The sequence below is a fragment of the Atta colombica genome, unplaced genomic scaffold (assembly GCF_001594045.1).
Source record: "Atta colombica isolate Treedump-2 unplaced genomic scaffold, Acol1.0 scaffold216, whole genome shotgun sequence".
Lineage (NCBI taxonomy): Eukaryota > Metazoa > Arthropoda > Insecta > Hymenoptera > Formicidae > Atta > Atta colombica.
In genome coordinates this window covers 969,862-984,808 of record NW_017259312.1, presented here as the reverse complement: position 1 = coordinate 984,808, position 14,947 = coordinate 969,862, and the positions used below count along the sequence as shown (strand labels likewise).

The window sequence follows — 14,947 nt, the reverse complement described above, 5'->3', positions numbered from 1 at the left end:
ATAAAGCACACAGTTATTTTATCAGATATTAACAATAACTTATCAACAATGATTAAAACAATACAAGTGCAATTTATTGCATTATATTATTAATTTCTATATAAAAAAATAATATCAATGATAAAATAATACCAATAATAATAAAAAAAGCAACTGTTTTAACATTTAGGAACTGGGGAAAATAATTATTTCATTATTTTACTTTGCAACATTACATAACATATTGATTAAATTTCCAACTACAATTTCTTTAAAATAAAATATAAGATATGATTATATACTTTTTCTACATTTAACAACTTTAAAAATTTTAAAATTATCACAACATCATTAATATTATGAGAACTGCAATTCAAAGCTTGAAATAAAGGGACGTATAAAAATTTCTCGATACTCTATATTTTGTTTTCGATCATCTCTTTTTTAACAAATACAAATTTTATTATAGGATTCAAATTAATCAAATCCAAATCACAATGTAAATCACAATAAGAGAGCAAACTTACTTTCCTCTATCTATGACTTATACTTTCCTCTATCTATGACGATCGTATTCGCGCGAATGGGACAAAGTATTAAAACTATTAATTGTAAACGAATGCATTGCGATTCTTTTAATGCGCTGCGCTGATCGCTTTGCAAAATATGTTCAAAAAATTTGATTATTACAACTTACCATTCAGCTTAACAATGATCGCTCCTTACTCTTGCTTTTCGCGTTTTCGACGACGATTCTCGAATTCCCACGGCGATTTGCGGAACATAACATCGCACCGCTAAAATAGAAAAAAAACCTGTTCGCACAATGTTCACGCGGAGTTTCATGAAATCGCTCCTAGAGAAGTGCCGATTATTTTAAACGATCCTGTTTATTTGTTTATAATAATAAGAAATCAACGTTCCGTCGATCCGTTGCCATAATATTTTTACACCATCGTTTCGTGTATATATAATATTATTTATGATAGATCAATGTCGCTCTGCGCGTTACACTATGCGTCTCGCATTAATTTTGTTTAATAGTGAGAGAAGAGACAAGCAGTTTCTAGTTTGTCTACAATATCACTTATCACAAATAATGTCACATTATGATCGACACGCCTACAATATAATGTCTGGAGCACTCGTATCACTGGCATCCGATACGGTCTGACTATGATTGACCCATATATTACTTACTATTCATAAAGATTGACTATAATCAACTTATATATTGGTTATTATGTTCGATATATTAACAGATAAGATTCGAAGAAAACGATTCGCAGTTGGACTGCTTCCGAAATGGAACAATATCAAATACATGCTTCTTTCGTTTTGAAATACACACTACAAATTTATTCGATATTATTTATTTATCATCTCATTTCTTTGTTACTGTTTTATCAAAATCATGTTTTAAAAAAATTTCAAGTTATGAAAAATCATCGTGATAAATTGATCACGACGGCATCGCTGATTATTCCGCACTGATTGGCATTCGCGATTTACTTAATGGTCCGCATCCGTTCTCAATCTATCGCGGTGACGGGCATCATTGGAAGAACTCTTGAATTGAAACACGATGACCACATCGAATCACGTCCGCTCTTTACCCTGAGGGGTTGTTCCAAAGCGTCCCTTATGAAAAATGAACGCTCGACCATTGGACATATACGGAGATGATTAATTTTGAGCGAACGGAATATAAGAATTTAATAAATCACAAATAAAATAAATCATGCAAGTAATTTGTCAATTAAGGAATTCTTCAGTTAAAAAAAAAATTTGTTTAATTTAAAAAATTTAAAAACACTGTTGGAAAACAAAAGAATCATTTACAGAACGCATATCTTTTCTTATCAATTTCATTAATCGCTAATTATTCTATCATAATTCGGCGAGCTATTATATGCAATCGATAAACGATTTTAAAGATTATAATTTAATTATCTTTAAATTTATCTCTGTTGCCCGAGTAGTATGGAAAGTTTCTATTTAGTAGATTAAATGTGTCACATTACTCACTCTGTTCCAAATTTAAGTTCCATTTCGTCTTATTTTCCAAGAATTATAAGTGACAGCTATTCCAATATTCCAATATAAAGTAAGAAGAATATAATGCCATTGCGAAAGAGTCATTATATCGTTACGAGAAATTCGTCAGTAAAGAACAAAGCCGCATGTCACATACTATAAAACCTCTACTATGTTTTTCAATTAAAGAGGCTTTATTGATAATCGTAGTCGTAGTCGATCGTAGAATGCACACTTTCTCGTTATTAATATCATACTAAATGTCATCTCGATCGTATACGCGGGCTCTATCGAACTTGACTCTATGAACATAGACGAGTGTCCTCATTCGTGGCTGTCTATTCCCTCGAGAGAGAATCCTTCTTCTAACCACAGATACACTCTGCAGTAAAATCCAACAAATGTTTCGATAAAACTATCCGTAACTTTTCACGTTTAAAACAAGCCTCATATCTCAACACTGAGATATGTTCAAACTTGGAGCTGGTGGATATCGAGCCGACACCGAAACCGAACTGTCGGTGGTAAACGACGATAGAGCGCGATTCGACGCTCGGTGACGACGAGATCGATGAGATTCTTTAGTTTAGATCGAGATCTCGCGGCCGCGATACTTGAGGCGTTTGAGCTTCGATCGAATAAACAAAGCGAGACGAGGTCGTGAAATGCGAGATAAATGTTGAGCGAAATACGAGCAGGTCGAGCCGAATGACGACAGTGAACGAGGAACGTACGCCGGCTTTTACGTACGGACGCACCCCCGTAGTGGCGGCAGGGCGCAGGATCGCTCTCCAATGTCTCCGGGGGTGGCTGTGGCGCATGTGCGGTAAATGTACAACAAGAACGCTGCATGCGAAAGCGCGTAGTCGCAGCCCCGTTCCATCGCGACTTGATCTCTCTCTCCCCCCCTCTCTCTCCCTCTCTCCCCCCTCTCTCTCCCTCTCCCCCCCCTCTCTCTCTCTCTCTCCTTCTAATTTTTTTTTCCTCTTTCCTTCTTTACTGCCATGCCACCCTAGGCTTCTTTATCTTTCCTCTCTCTTTCGTCTTTATAAATGCTTTCTTCGCCTCTATTACACGCACTGTGATACACTTTTTTTATTTTCCGAGATTACATTAATAATGACGAGAATTCATATTGGTTTCGCGTGATTGAAGAAACTTGGTTAAAGTTTTTCCTTTCCTATCATTTTTCTTATTCGCGAATCTTTTTGTTACGCAATTTGAAGCTCGGGCGAAACGATGACCGTCAAAAGCGCATCAATTTCCTCTCTTCAAGTACGCGATCATGCACTGTGATATATCATAGATATGAGATATAGATAAAATAAACTAGTAGCATTTTTGGCGAAATTCTTATTTTTCAAAGAGATTTACATTAACGCTCTGTTTAGGTTACTCTCTTTTTTGAATATATGTATATCGTAAAAATCATTCATATTGTAATATATAGCAAAGTATGTAAATATAAAATAAGTTATAATTAAGTTTGCAATTGAGTTTTTGTTACAAGTCATTAATTATACTCATTGTATTTTATTTTCTCTAATATTGTTATGATTTAAAATGTTTACAAGAATCGTAAGCTTATAGTTGATATAAAACGCAAAGAAATCAATAGTTGATAAACGGGTCAACCATTTTTTGTACTAGGTCCGTTTATATGACGACCCCTGCATTATGTACTTGTAATATACAAAATGGTTGAAATATTTTTTTAGTCGACAATGTCCACTTTCATCTTATTGAAAGTGAACATTAATATGAAATGAGAATGTTTCAAATCAATTAATATTTATATCCTATCTCGATAAGAGATATCTACTTGATATTTTTCATACAATTATAAATACAAGCCACTTTTGCAAACGCTCGATAGCTTCTAAATCGTCGCGGATATCTTCAGATATCGCGTTCCACATTGCATGTGCGTGTGTCTTTTTGTTGTATGCTTGTGTGTGTGTGTGGGGGGGGGGGGTTTATATATATATATATATATATCGATATATCTATTTTGCACGATAACGTTTGATCTCTCTCTCTCTCTCTCTCTCTCTCTCTCTCTCTCTCTCTCTCTATTCTCGCCGATAGAATGCTCGCTTCGTTAAATGATCCGATAATCGGATAACGAAAAATTCCAACATGCAATTTTAGAAACGGTAAAATGTTTATCGAAAAAAAAGATTTCATATAATTGTATTGTTTCGAAGAGTGTAAAACTGATTTTTGATACTTACAATGTGATACTTTGAACAATTACTTAACCGATGAAATGATACAACGTTAATTTTTTCTTCATAAAACTTTTAACTTTTAAAAGAAAACCTTGGAGTCTCTCGAAGGAGAGCAAATAGATCACCCGCGTTTCCCTTGCGACACGGAATAGTTGTATAGAATTTATCGTTTATGATTTTTGTCTTGTTGCTCTTACTGTAATGCAATACTTCTACTCAATCGTTCGTTCACTTACGCCCCTACGTTTCGTGAAAGATTTGAAAAAGAATTCAAAAAGAGCAAGAGAACATCAAAGATATAGCTACATGATACAAATGATTGCTCTTTGCTCATACGGATCGCATCTAGCACAAGCAATCTTTTTTTTATAAGGAATGATTTTCAGTGAAAAATGTCTCGTAAAAATGTGTACCTATTTCTTAGCATTAAAAGTAACAGGAAGAATTTTAGGAAAATTAAATTAAATCTTTCTTATGAAGATTAAAAAAATCATCCTATAAAAATCATTATTATAAACCATCATAAAATTAGATTATTGAATGATTGAGAACGGAAATATTTATTAACTCACCAATTAAAATAGTGGTGCAGAATCACGATGAAAACTCGTTCATCTTTCACATCTGAAGATGTACTTGACGATGCGCACTAGGTTGCGTATCTTCGCGATCACCTCTTCTTGCATAAGATTAAAACACATAGCGATCAGTGCCATTCCTTAAAATACAAAAAATACTTTACGAGTGATTCAATGTCTCTATAAAGTTTATATCAAATATTAGATTAGAGCGAGATTTCAAGCATCGCGGATATTATTGCGCCAATTGTTGCGTAAATTGAGAGCACTGTTCGCGCGTATGAAAGCGGTCGAAACATTCGGTTTAAAAGCACTTGAATATTTTCCACGAAAAATCTGCCCGGCAATCGGATATTGATTGAAACGAACTTAATGCGCTCGCAGCATGGAAAGCTGTATTGCAACGAATGAAATCGCGTTGCAGGATTTAAAGCGGTTGATCCCTTTCAAAACGATTGTCTTTGCATCGTAACGTTGAACGTCAAAAATTCTGTGACAATCGGAGACAATTATATTTTTTAAAAAATGAAATGATCTGTTTTTTATTCTAATTTTACTAGCGACTAAAATATACGATTAAATCAAATGATTTTATATTCCTTCTGTAATATGATAATAATATTAATAATAAATATCGTCTTATTTATAAGAGAACATTTAATTATTAGCAGTAAAGAGGATTTTCTTGAAGGAAGCTCTAAAATAAATTTTTATATACAAATAATAAGAGATGTAAATTATCGTATATGTATGTGTAAAACTTACCAAGCATTAGGTACATTGAACACAGGATAAAAGACAAATCGAAGGCATGTTCGGAATAAATTTTCTCACCAGGAACAATATCGCCGAAACCTATGGTCGATAAAGAAACGAAGCAAAAATAAGAACTATCCAGCATATCCCAAGATTCCCATGTCGAAAACAGAAATGCGCCACCCCAAATATACCTATCGGGCAAAAAGTAAAGGAAAGTGCTGTCAATTCCAGACAATTTTTCTAGAGGTTCTTTTAAATTTTTGAAAGAAAGTGACATCAAGTTTAATGCAATGTTAGACTTGCAAACTGATCGAACTGAAAATAAATATCAATATATATACTCCAAGTATATCGCGTCCGAAAATTATACTCTGTAATTTTACCTTAATAGAATTTTGATTTGAATAGAAAAGAATTTGGCAATCTCGAAATTAATTTTTAATTTCGAAGATTATAGACACTTGTAACTTTTCAAATTAAATAATATCAGAGAATCATAAAAATATTTATTTCATATTAATTTTTAAAAAGTATTGTTACACCATCTTTCGAGTTATTACTTTATTAAAAAACTTTAAGTATCTAAAAAACTCTTCCTATCAAGAGAATTTTTATCATTTTTTGTTAATTCATTTATCTGTTATATGTTCTTTAAAAGTGAATCCTTTAATTAACCCTATTTCTCCTTATTATCTCGCTCGTCAGATACTCACCCCACCATAATAGCAAGACAGAGAGTTAACGGCACCGTGACATGCTGAGGATCGTAGCTGTCACTCTCGTCGTCATCGTCTTCGTCATCGCCGTCACTTCCGTTAACTTCTCCGTTGTCGTCGTATCTAGGTAAAGTTTCTTCTACATTCAAGCTTGACGTATCTACCTCCTCGCCATACGTGCTTACAATCTACAGACAAATTTTCTTTAAATATCCCCTACTTGATATCCCGAACATACCAGAATTCATTTGTAATAATAAAGCATCGATGTCTTTGATATTGAAAAAATTTTATCTCGATTAGTTTTAGAAAGATTTTTGAATGTATAATAGAAATAATTCTGAGAAATTCTGTATGAAAGTCTTATTCCCTCTTGCATCACGATGCTACTTCGTTATAATGGAATCGAATTGTAATTCTGTTGCAACGGTGTCGCTTACTTGCTGCCACCGATCTCTTTTCGCAGCTGGATCATTCAATATCTCCGACGCTCTTGCACTTGCCGCATCGTATGGTCTTCTCCGGCATCTTGAAAAATCAATCGAGATTAATTCGACGATGACGATTTAAAATCTGATTTTACGCTATTGAAAAAGATAGATATTGAAAAAGATAGATATTGAAAAAGATAGATACTGAAAAGATGAATAGGAATGTAACATATGATACAGAAAAGTTCAATAGGAATGTGATTTTTGTGACGAGTAGAACGGTCTTACTTGCACAAGCAACAGCGGGCGTAGGTCCACTTGAAGCTTCTGGCCAGAATGTCACCGATATTGCTGAGGTAGAGAAGGAAAAGCGGCATCCCTATTATTGCGTATATGATAGTCGCGATTTTGCCCTGTTTCGTCTTGGGACAAATGTTGCCGTAACCTGCACAGTTAAATACGAGAATATGGCAAGTGAGTTTATCGACAAGCTTCGTTGCTTCACTTCGGTTCTGTTTCTTGCTTTATACCATTCTACAACTATCCGCAAGTTGATTCATTTATTATTAATTTATTGCCCGCGGTGTTCTGATAGAAACCCATACGATATAATATCATATTGTTCGAATTATTAATTACGCAAACACACGTGATTAAAATATTTATTCCAAAGAAAAAGAAAGAATATACCGAACGTTTGAATTCATGGTTAAAACAAGAATCTCTTAATATATGGATTCTGTTCATTTAAAATATTGTTATGTTCTAAGGCTAATTTATTTGTATATTTAAACAGAAAACTAATATCTCGATATATTTTAAAATTATTTCTGCACAGTGATCCGCATTATTTATTAGTGCGGATTAAGCTTGTTCTCGGATAGCTACGAAAACTTTACTATCGCAATGATATTCATAAAGTATCAATTGTCTTCCAAGTAATTCAACTGGACGTTGTTTCAACAGACATATCCGTGAGAGTTTGACCGCATGCTACTGAAAGTTTCAGGTTTATCTCGTGGGAGACGTAAACAATCTCGTAGAATCTACTCGGACATTTTCATGTTTTATAAGGTGACGAAATGTAGTGTTCTATAAACTGTGTAAGTAAAAGTCTTTAAAAAAGAAAAGGAAAGACCATAAAATTTCATCCGCGTCTCCATAAAGCGGAAATGATTTTCCACGAAATTAGAAAGATCATATTCACACGAAGCGTAATCGGTCACGAAGACTAATCGTAAGCAACAATGTCGTTCGTTAAGACAAATTGTTTAATTATATCTGTTTGCGTTAATTTCTCTCGTTGCAAATCGAATTCAGCTTTTTATATTCATCTTTTTCTTTTAAAGAGATTTCTTTCTCAAAGAGAATCTTCCTATCAATGTAATAATCTGACAACCTACTGATGACTATTCGCGATCGGTTTATCGAGTAACGACTTTTGTTGATATTTCCTCGTTTTAATTTGGTCTCTATTTCGGCCATTTATCATTCGCAAAAGAAGCAAAAAGTATGTACCAACAAATTTTAGTCCAGTGCTAAAAAAACTGTCGAATTGATGTACGATACCAGGGACGAATCCGTGCATGCCTTGTAACCGCGCGAAATCGCCACGAAAAAAAGCTTGTTCAGCTGCTCTTTTTTCTACACGTGCACAAATATGCGCGAAATAGGGAAAGTAACAAAAGGGAAACGCGAGGATATGTATTCAGCATGATTTTTCAGGAAAACTACATGTCAAATCTCTCGCATGCGAAATGACTAATTCCGTGATGCACGAGACGTAGACTTTATTATCGAGATCCCGTCTCTCAGATAATCTCGAAAAATCTCGTAATGGCAATTCTTCTTATCGCGATCTTGCGTTAAAACAATGGCTACTGTACAATACGTACAATATATGTACATTTTAATAAAAATGAAAACTTTTAAAAATCTAGTGCATAGGTTTTAAAGTAAAAGGTAATTTTTTGCGAAAAATTAATCTACGCAATAAATTTAGATAACTTTGTAATTTATTCTTTAATTCGCCTACCTATTAGTATTACAATTACGCAATCAGATCCGTAATTTTCATTTTGTATTGAAAAAAATTATGTATAGCTTATATATAGTTATAGCAAAAATTATTGTTTCTATTGTTTCTGAAAATCGAGAACAGTGTAATTTTTTCTCTTTGTCTTCTTTTCTTTTGGTATTTTTACACAATTTTATATTTCGGAGGAAGGGGAAGCAGCGATCGCGTTAATTTTCGAGAATCGACACTCACGCCGATGATTTACGGCATGGCCGAATCAAAATGAACGCTCGACGTCCGATCGCGCAAACGCGTCTTTTAGCGACGATAAAACGGTGGCGCCGACCGATTGTATATGACAGCGATAAAACCTCTACAGTAAATCGACGCGTTTAAAGCTGCGTCTACGCGGACATTGCGAATATTCCATATTCACGACAACGTTTTATAGCGTGTGTATTCCGCTCATTTCGCGTCGAAAATATGATGTACGCACGGAAGGCAGAACGAGCTTGAGACAATTCTTTCTACATATTTAATTTAATGTAATGCTTAATTTTAAATACTTAAATTTAATGTCTCTATATTTAATTTTGATATCTCTTTGATAAATATATTTTTAGCAAAATTTCTAAATCTCGTCATATCTTATATGCACCTTTGTCGATTTCTTTTACCTCTATTAACTAAATCGTATGACCTTATCAATGAAATTGATGATAAAGTCATACGATTTAGTCGCGAAGCAAAAGATAAAAATCGAAATGTATGTAGCCGAAACAATTTATCCCCTTTATACAATATCTTTAATTTGAGAGCGCGAATTGCATTCGTTCACACGAAAATGATGTACTATTCATGCACCATACACGTCCATAAAAAATCCTTTCATGCAATTCGCAACCAGTCGGATCAAAGTCGCGAAATCGGCTATATCCCGACGCAATATCCAAAACTCTATACAGCAGAAAGCATCGAAAGAGATTTTCTCGCGCATCCAATAAACAATATGTGCCATTGCGGATGGTATGCAGCGACTGATTTTTCAGCGTTATTTTTTAATGCTTGTCCGCAAACGAATAAACGCAACACCGACTTTGTTAATCTAATAATCGAGAGAGATTGCGTCTTTGATACAATTTTTTTTGTTCATCTTTCCAAAAATCTATTGTTACAAAAAAGTAGAAAAAAAAGAAAGCAATGTGATGCTATTGCAAATTAGCTGCAACTATAATCCGCGTCATAAATATCGATAAATGTTATGAACATAATTTGTACTCATTTCATTATGAAATAGTTAGAAAATAATATCTACTTTCTAAATTTTTTAGAATAAAAAATTTTAGAATAAAAAATTTTAGAATAAAATTTCACTTTAAAAGAATTAAAATATTAAAAATAAAGTCAGTATTGAAAAAGAATGAAAAATTTGCACTCTTGAATAAGAGTGGCAGATTTTTACGCTTTTTTAAGTAAGATTAAAAAAAGGGATGATATTATTTTTCTTTGAAATGAATCTCATTCCAAAAAAAAAGAATAGAGATCTGCCACTCTTATTCAAGAGTACAAATTTTTTACTCTTTTTATCTTAACTTAAAGTGGCAATATCTTAACTATTTTGGAGTAAGATTTCGTTTCAGAAATTTAAAGAGTAAATAAAATAGAATGTTATTCTCATAATATATTATCGTAACACATCAAAAGTAAGTTATTATCATAATAATTATTATATGGTAATATTACATTTTTTAATTTTACAAAGAATGGAAACGGGTTACTATTATGGAAGCATAATTATCTATTTAATAATACAAAGGCTCGAGAGTCTCGCAACTAAAATATTAAAATGTTCTACAAATTACAATGTTATTATATACACATGCAAACCATCTTTTTTTAGGAGGATTAAATCCTCTAGAGGATTTAAAATCCTCTAGAGGAATTAAAATCCTCTAAGCGACTACAAATGAAGATGTTACTTTTATAGTGTCGCAAATTCCATTTTACTTCACATTGGTATACGAAGCTTTGAAGTTAAAGAAGCAGAAGAAATTTAAGAGAAAGGATCGTAAAAAACGCTTATTAAATAAAAATGGATTACTCTTTAAACTCTTTCTATCATCTAATTCTGCCAATTACTTTTATTCTAAGATGCACAAAAAATGAAAAATGGAAAGCAGAATGTTACACTCAAAACCGTTACTTAAAATTAAAATAATGTTTTTATATTATATATTTTTCTCATAATAATCAAAATGCATCAATAAATATTATTAATATATGAATGACAAATAAACAGTATAATATATATGTATAATTTATACGAGAATTAAATATATTTATATCTACTCTTACATACATATTTATATCTACTCTTCAAATATCCTAAATAAATCGGGAATGTTTAACTGCATTTTGATACAAACATTTTTTGTTATTTTTTAATCGAAAATATGACAACAAAGTTCTTTGTACAACTTTAGACTCGCCCTATGAACAATGTAATATGCGCACATTTCATAGTCGGAAATGAAAGTGGAAATAATGGGCCATGCACGCGAAAATTAATGTCGTTATACAAGTCGACGAATACTGGTGCATAAAACTACTATGCATATATGGAGTGTTTCAGGAATTCTGATTAAATACTTTTAGATTTGACATTTCTCAAGTTGTGTATTGAAATACTGGTAACTCAAAGTTATAAGGCATCAAAAGTAAAATAATTAGATTTTTACATAAATGTATAAATGATTTTAAAAAAATTTCTAGCTTTATTTCAATTCACACGATTGTTATTTCTTTCAAAATTTCTATTAAAGTGAACTTTTGATTTAGATTTTCAAGATTTTTTTATCCCAACTACATATCAAGTACTTATTACTATTAAAATTATTATTTTTGAGTAGTAATAGAAGTAATATAAAACGATAGTGCAAATATAAAAAATAATTTGAGACCTTTTTTGATACGCTAGAATATTAAATTTTAAATATTGCAAATAATTATTTCTTTTACAGATAATTTAATTTTGCCCGTTATTTACAAGCATGATTAACTTCAACAAACACGAAATTGCTGTTTTATTGGCTGTTGTGACGTGAAACGTTAACAATTATATCGCATCATTTTTTTCAATTTATATTAAAGTTTTTGCACAAAAATATGAATTATCGAATATCAATTCGATGTAACAGGGAATTTGATGTTTTCTTTCGACTAGCTTTAATAGAAAATTTTGTATTTATTTATATGCATTTTTTTGTAGTCGGATGATCTTATAAAAACGGTCAAGTATTCTTTTATCAAAAATTCCGATATGTATTGACTGCAATTTTCTATAACATCTCTCATTCAAAAGATTTTATCTTGAAAGGTAAAATTCGATAAAATACGCGCATGAGACATATGGAAAATGATTTGGATAATGAAAATCTTTATGTTTATTGTTTGTCTTTTATCGCATTGATAAGTTAGATATAGCTACAATTCAAAAATAAAAATGCATCAAAAAAGTAACAATATATAATCACTGATAGAGATTGCGTAACTAGTCACTTTCAAACGCACGATGTTTAAAACTTATGTAAATCTAAATTCTATATTATTTCTATGAGGACAAAAGTCTTTTGCAAATCTATGAACTTTATTTTGCAAATCTATAAATTTATAAAATAGTTGATTTTTATTGAAAAGAGAACAAAATACAAGAAGCAAAAATATAAGCCAGCTATTATTATTCTCCAAAGAGTGGAAATGGCATTTACGAACCGTTTTCGACTGCCAAAACCGGAAAAATATACCAGAAATCATATTACAGTTATTTAGAAGTTATTTAAAAGACTTCTCGCATTTTAAGAATGAATATCGTGAACAAATCGCAAACACTTTTTATCAATTTTCAGAAAAATTTAGCGACGCTGGTGGCACGTGTAAAATATGATCAAAATTCACGTAACATGTATATAAAAGTAATTGAGTACTACGATTGAAGCGTATGTGTGCATCAAAATCTAAAAGAGATAGGAAATTCTCGACATGACAGAATAGAACGGTGGTACGTATGGAACGTATGGAACGAACCCAAGTTGATCGACGAGTTATGTTACGTATCGCCGTTGACATCTGACTTTCCGGTCGTTTCGCACGTACAATATTTTACTCGGCGTAACAATGTAACCCAACCATGTAACCCGGAATATACATTATACATACTGCGTGCGATTTTTTTTAACAGTTAAACATTAAAAAAAAACTCCATTTCTGCAGGCTTTACACACTCATTACTTGGATCGTATGCCTCGAGTTTATAAAGCCGGTAAAAGGTTGAGTAAAACGACGTTTGTCCGCGACGTTATGTAAACCACTGACGACCATTAGGTTATTATTGTCAAATCTAAATCCATCACTAAATGAATAACGATATACCGATGTCGGCATTTACAATCTCGAACTCAATTAATCAATGACGTTTATAGAAATGTTATCCAACTTCGCCGATGATAAAGTTAAAGTTTTTTCCTTATCAATACGTGCGAGAGAACCATTTCGCCTATTCATTATTATCGATTCATTTTATCGCGATTATGTAATCTTGGAACGACGAGCATTAACGATTTAATAAAATATAAAAAGCATAAAGACGTTTTTATACAGACTCTCTCAAAGAATCGCGAAAGACGAGTTTAATCGCAAATTCTTTGAAACTGAGCTTTTCATAATTCTTGATTTTTAATTTAATCAAGATTTTAATGTTGAATATTAAAATTAGTTTTAAGACCGACGAGAGAAACGAATTTAAATTGCATATATTGCACTTAATTATTAAAATATCAAATTTGTAATGTTATGTTTTATCGAGTCTTAATTTGAAATTGCAAGAGATAAATGGGAATATATTTTCAGACCATTTCGCGTGCATTTACATGTAAAAGCTTCCATGTTAAATGTACATCGATGATGTGCATTTAGTTTTAACGGTGTACATGATAATTCTAGAACGCTGATAACTATGTTGTGAAGCATTACATGCGCCGCCAGTGATGTTTATCATTTTCACTAACTGACAATTTTGGCAGCCGGGATCACCTGATTTTATCCTCTTTCGCTTCCATGATGATTTACTGCAACACGCCATGACATAAATTAACATGATATATGCACTCGTCATATTCGTTTCGTGGCGGTTTAAAGTATGTTTAGGCAGCGCATAAAGCAGATTGGATTATGACATAATAATCTTAAAAACCGAAAATAGAATAGTAGAAAAGCTATTAATTAATACCAGATAAAGTAATATATACCTGGAATAACGGAAAGAAAAGAGAGAGAGAGAGAGAGAGAGAGAGAGAGAGAGAGAGAGAGAGATTTATGTAAAATGAAAATAAAAAGAAATTTGGACAATTCAGCAATATTTTAAAATTATTCTTTGCGAATGATTGATATGGAAGGTAATTAATTAGAAATCTCGAATGTCAAAATTGTCAAAATGTTTTGTTCATATCGATTCGAATGGCACTATCGGCAAAACGACATACTTGTCTTGCCACGCACGTAACAGGTATCACGTGCCAGACGTATCAGGGACATTAGTCCGTTTGGGTCGGGCCTCCGGCCAGAGAATTATTGGCGATTAACCAAAAATACGGAAACCGATATCCCGCGTGTACTTGTGTATATGTTTGTTGTTTCTCCGTCTCGAACGACGAGAGCGATCGACGCGACAGTGTCGTCGCATATATGGTTAGCGATCAATTATCGCGAGGATTAATCGCTGGAGGTTTCATCGCGGCACCAATTTATCGGCTTGTCAAGAAGTTTAACGGCAAAATGATTCCCTCTGAAAATTAATTATGCCCGTTGCCGGCGATGTCGGACAATCGCTGTCGCGCTTGATTTATATCACGTTACCGACTATTTCCATATCCCCTTTTGTGTATATATACTATACGGTTATTATATCTGAAACTCTCTTGATAATCTGAACAATAAGCAAAAGTGTCAATTGATTTATATATTCAGACAAATTATTAATTTTTTTATTCTTTTTTGTTTTCGAAAGAATTGAGAGAGGCAGAAGAATGTTTAATATCGAATTATATTTAATATCGAATTTAAATAAAATAAAAAAATATATAAATATTATTCGCTCGGATGTGTAACAACAAATTAAACTAAGTAGGCTAGCTAAATAACGAGC

General features: G+C 32.5%; 2 protein-coding genes across 2 annotated transcripts in view; both read right to left on the bottom strand.

Moving 5' to 3' along the window:
- LOC108687811 (potassium channel subfamily K member 18-like) overlaps nt 1–722 on the bottom strand; it is a 16,697-nt gene extending 15,975 nt beyond the window's left edge. The window contains exon 1 of the mRNA XM_018193789.1: nt 677–722. The gene's annotated coding sequence lies outside the window, so the exon portion shown is untranslated. The remainder of the gene's footprint in view (nt 1–676) is intronic.
- A 4,136-nt stretch (nt 723–4,858) lies between these two features.
- The window catches only part of LOC108687743 (TWiK family of potassium channels protein 18), a 17,866-nt gene continuing 7,777 nt past the window's right edge, over nt 4,859–14,947 (bottom strand). The window contains exons 3-7 of the mRNA XM_018193680.1: nt 7,020–7,176; nt 6,741–6,828; nt 6,298–6,488; nt 5,591–5,775; nt 4,859–4,965 (exon numbers count right to left, since the gene is read on the bottom strand). Of these exons, the coding sequence (XP_018049169.1) occupies nt 4,859–4,965; nt 5,591–5,775; nt 6,298–6,488; nt 6,741–6,828; nt 7,020–7,176 (728 nt within the window). The remainder of the gene's footprint in view (nt 4,966–5,590; nt 5,776–6,297; nt 6,489–6,740; nt 6,829–7,019; nt 7,177–14,947) is intronic.